This window comes from Humulus lupulus, chromosome 4, assembly GCF_963169125.1.
Source record: "Humulus lupulus chromosome 4, drHumLupu1.1, whole genome shotgun sequence".
NCBI classification, from domain to species: Eukaryota; Viridiplantae; Streptophyta; class Magnoliopsida; order Rosales; family Cannabaceae; genus Humulus; species Humulus lupulus.
Window position 1 is genome coordinate 121,849,854 of NC_084796.1, and position 4,808 is coordinate 121,854,661.

At 32.1% G+C, this 4,808-nt stretch overlaps 1 protein-coding gene across 1 annotated transcript; it reads left to right on the plus strand.

Moving 5' to 3' along the window:
- Positions 1–1,425: 1,425 nt before the first annotated feature.
- On the plus strand, positions 1,426–3,696 carry LOC133830769 (uncharacterized). The gene is made up of 5 exons (XM_062260839.1): positions 1,426–1,613; positions 1,733–1,791; positions 2,512–2,615; positions 3,196–3,250; positions 3,337–3,696. The coding sequence occupies exons 1-5, from the start codon at positions 1,503–1,505 to the stop codon at positions 3,470–3,472; spliced, it is 465 nt and encodes a 154-aa protein (XP_062116823.1). The 5' UTR covers positions 1,426–1,502; the 3' UTR covers positions 3,473–3,696.
- Positions 3,697–4,808: the final 1,112 nt, after the last annotated feature.

The following is a 4,808-nucleotide window of genomic DNA, read 5'->3' on the forward strand; positions in this document are numbered from 1 at the left end:
AGACAATTATTTCCTTAAAAGAAAATATGAACAAAACTTATAACACATTTGTTCTCACAAAATTAGGCATGTATGCACTAACAGGCAAGTATAGTGTGTCTGTTTGTTTATATCTAGCCATCACACGCCAATAGGAGGATTCTGGTCGCCTAGTAACATTCTTGTTCCCGTTCATTTATAGTTGCCCGATGAATACTAACAGAGATGTCTGATCGCGACCTGATCGCTAACCGTTGTTAAGTTCATGTCTGTTCATTCAAGACATGCTACTTGTGCTAACAGAATTAGCAGCGGGTGACAGAGTCGCCATTTATCAAAATACAACTGTAATTATGTAATTATAATGTTGTAGTGTATTATTTACAGGTCATGCCCAATAATTTAGGCCCATAATTTAAATGTAACCCTAAACTCCTCACTATAAATAAGAGATGAGATAGAAATAAGAGAGCCAATTCATAATGTTGAGACCCTATTGTTGTATAAAAAGTCCTTATATAATGTAAAAGTGAAGGAGGACGGTAGAACAACCAACAACGTAAGTTCGCCAGATATTATAGTTCTTCAAGCTTAAATATCAATAGAATTGATTAAGTAGATGCATGCCATTTTTTTTAGTCGAACCACTAAAAAATATGATGTTATTTATTTTATCATATCGCTATTATTGAATTCATGCTCTTATGTTCTCAAGTTGACAAAAAACAGTGTTAATATTATTTATTGATTAGTAATATATATGTTTTGAACTTAGTTGCTATCTTAGTTTTGTCAATTTTTCTCATATATATATATATAATGTTAAAAATATCTTATTATTTTTTTTGCCTCAAAAAATCTTCTTCTTATGTTGTAAGTTGGTTTTCTCTTCTTATCCTTACTATAGGATATTTACTTCATGTTTTTTAAAATTTAAGTTCTAATTTTTCAAGAGTGTCCCAAAGTTACAAAAATTTTCATTGATTAATTTTGCATACTATTTTGGATATACAAAACTTATTTAATTGGCAGTTTTTTTTTCTTCTTCCTTATAATTATTTTCAATGAATTTTTCATTGCCACAATTTTATTTTAAATTTGATAAAATTACATTAAATTGAATTATCACTTTTTATGGGAAAAAAACATATTTTGTCATTTTTGGTTTGAATCCAAATAATAAAAATAAAATTACTTTGATTTTAAAAGAAATTTACTTCTAATATTAAAGTTCTAAACTTGTAAACAAGGCCATTTTTTCCCATGTTTCTCAAGATTTTCTATCAATTTATCAATTGCTTCATGAAACGAAGGACTTAAATGTTATTAATTGTTATCAAAGGACTAATCTCGTGATTAGTTGAAGGGCATCGTGCTGTAAATATAAATATTCATAAATAATTATTAATTAGTAATAAAAATAATATACAAATAAAGGAAGCCAAGCAGCAGATGCAATTTGGTGCAAGGAAGTTTTTGTTGTTCTTCTTTCTTTTTTCCTTGTCTAAGATATAAACACTGCAATGGCGAGCATGCCATCTTCGTCGTCTCCACCATCTCTTTCCTCCGCCTCCAATTCGGAAAACTCTCCCTCTAAACCCACTCCTTACGCTCCTATCTCAGCTGAACTCCAGGTTCTCTCGCTCTATCTCAACGTACTTTCATTTATATTATTATTTTTCATGTAAACATATATGTGTATATATATGGTCTATGACACTAGCTTTTATGATTTTGTTTTCCTTCTCATTAGGTTAAGGCAGAAGAAAACAACGCAGACGCAAAAACATCCCAGTTACCCAGCAATTTCCAGTGAGTATTTCTCGGCTTCGAATGTTTTTACCATTTTTATTGTTCTGGCATGGGTTATTTGGATATTTTAAGTGCAATCTTCAGTCTATTGATCAATATATCTGTTCGATTGTTTTTACTGGTGCTATTTTAGTGTGCATTTCTTGGTATTTGACTTTGTTCTCTCTCTACCAATTTGTTTCAGTGAAATTTATTCTGCAACTTTCACTTGTTCTTCCAGATTTCATATTTCTTAATAATCTTGCTGTAAAATGGAATAAATACCTATTTCGATAACACTCAGTATATATATTTATGTATACACACACATCTAAATTAGTTTTTCTTTTTATTTATTTTTTAATTAAGAAGAAGAAAGAGTTTAATAATTAACACTCTGATTGGATAATACTTTTATTTCAAACTCTTAGTTAACACTTTATAGCTGCCTTTCTTGTACCCTTTTGTGTCAAGAGAGAATGACGGCTTTTTAGAAGAGAAAAACAAATATTACTGATTTCGCGTTGTCATTTGTTGGATGGCACAGTTGACCTGTTTGCTTTATGGTAAAATTTTATACCCGAAACTTTAGTAGGCTCTATGTTGTTATGCTATCCGGCTTTAGATGAGGTCACAACTTTGTTGCCCTGAATTTTGATTGTCCATCTCGAGATAGTCTTGTTTGGTTGAGTAGTTCTGAAACAATGGCTGGATGATATTCGGTTTTCTGCATTTATTTAGTGATGTTTATGTTGCAAACCACAATGAGAAGTTCAAGCAATATGAAGCGGACTACACTTGCCGATTAATGGCAAAATACTTTACTAAGAAGGACCTTTATGGAGGTAGGAGTACTTACATTCCTTATTATATGTTTCCTGCTCAATGCAGCTTAGTCTTCCATGCTATCATATTAGGTTTCACAATGTTTTTATGAATTCGTTAATCTAGTAAATCTCTAATTTGGATTTTGTATGGACAATCTTTTGTTCTTCATATTTCATTTGCACGCTTCAGTTAGAATAGCACCTTTTTTAATGACGTTTTTTATCCAAATAGTATTGTATAGTGCAAAACTATGCAGGTCTGAGTTTTATCACTGATTATATTTATGTTAAAGTGCTCTAGATGTCTTAACCCTTGTATCCAATTTCGTGTTCCTAAAATCCTCAGTTTCATTTACCCTGTTAGTCCATTCTTAATCCTTTTTCACAAGTTTCAGCTCAAATACATATAAGACCCAGTTCCACCATATTTCATATGACCATCATTGTTTGTTTATCTCTTATCCTGCTTTTCACAAATTTCTGTTTATTTTATATGACCCAGGACCGTATCTGGTTAATCTGCTGTGCATTGAATGGTAGTGTATTTTTACTTCACTGTCTAGTTCTGAAAATACTTGATGTTTTGTGGTTCTTGTAGGCAACATATTTGATGAAAATGTTACAATAGATGACGAGCTTATAAAATCAAGCAGGTAAAATACATTAAAGCTTATGTTCTTAAACATAAATTCTCTGTGCGAATAGATATGTTAATCCATGTTTGGCACTGTTTCTGCAGGGCGCCTTGTATTCGCTCATATGCAGACCCAGTTAAGGCTTTTGAAGAAGACCAGAGCAGCAGTGATTCACAGACTACCGCTGAGACACCATCTAATATATCAAATGGGAAGCATCAAATGAAGAAGATCGGTTAAGTACGACTCTTCTCCAATTTTCTATTCCATTCATGTAAAAAATATTACCAGCAACTTCTGAGAGGAGATTACTAGTTATAGGAATGGACCTGACCTTGCAATGCTTCACTCACTTGCAAGGATTTACAGCTGCCTACAACTATTAATGGCTTTAAATTACCTGCTACTTTAGACTGCATACATGAAAGATAAATTTGAAATACACTCGACGTTTCTAGGACTCATTGTTAAATTGTAAACAATATTATGAGCATTAAATCCATAAATCAGATTCAAAACAACATTATATGCTCATGCAATAATTCAAGAACACATTTTATTTAGAGCATTGATTTAAATATATAGAGATAAAACAAACCTGACATTGAGTCTCCAATGTTCATCTTTGAATCTCTCACAATCTACACAAACAAAATTAGAAAATCGCAATACAAGAGAGAACTTATGGAGAGCAACCCTTACCAAAATCACATACTTATCTTCACCCAACAACATATATGTTATATATATATGTCTCGTATGCCTTCTTACCCTAAGGGGTATATTGGGCCTATTGGGCTTATATTATTAGATATGACGCACTATGGTTCAATGGGCCAACCTATAGTCATTAGGGTGCTACCATATGCCTCTAATGCAATTAGTATGTGTAAACCATCCCATTATGGTTATTGGTAATTAGTAGGCACTTTAGTTAATGATTGTGATTATGGAATAATGTCTATGATTATATTAGTCCATAACAATAATTCTAACATTCTCCCACTTGGACAATATAATCAAACCACCATAATATTGTCTAACACATATATGGCAATCAAATAAATCATACATAATATTATACTGATAGGATACAAATATTACATATGACTTGGCCCTGTCGACATTTAAATATCATAACAACCATTAACTATCAAACCAAACATGCATGAGGTACAATTGATTGAGACTATGCGCATTCATCTTCTTTTGTACCTGTCACTTCGTTGAACAATAGTATATACATATATAAACATATATACGTAATAGCAACAAGAAAAAGTAGCTTCAATTATCATTATGCATGTTCAGAATAAAACACAAGCTATAAGCAATCCATACAAAATACTAGCATGTTCAATACATAAATAACAAAACTCCCACTGAGCTCAACAAGCTAGGCTCCTGACAATCCCATTCGGGCAACGTGTTCTAAAAACACACATATAGGTAAGCCTTTCGTTAGTGGGTCTGCTAACATGCTAGTGGTAGGCGTGTACTCAATAGAAATGAGGGACTCAGCGACTTTCTCTTTAACAAAATAGTACTTTATATCAATATGCTTTGAGCGAGAAGT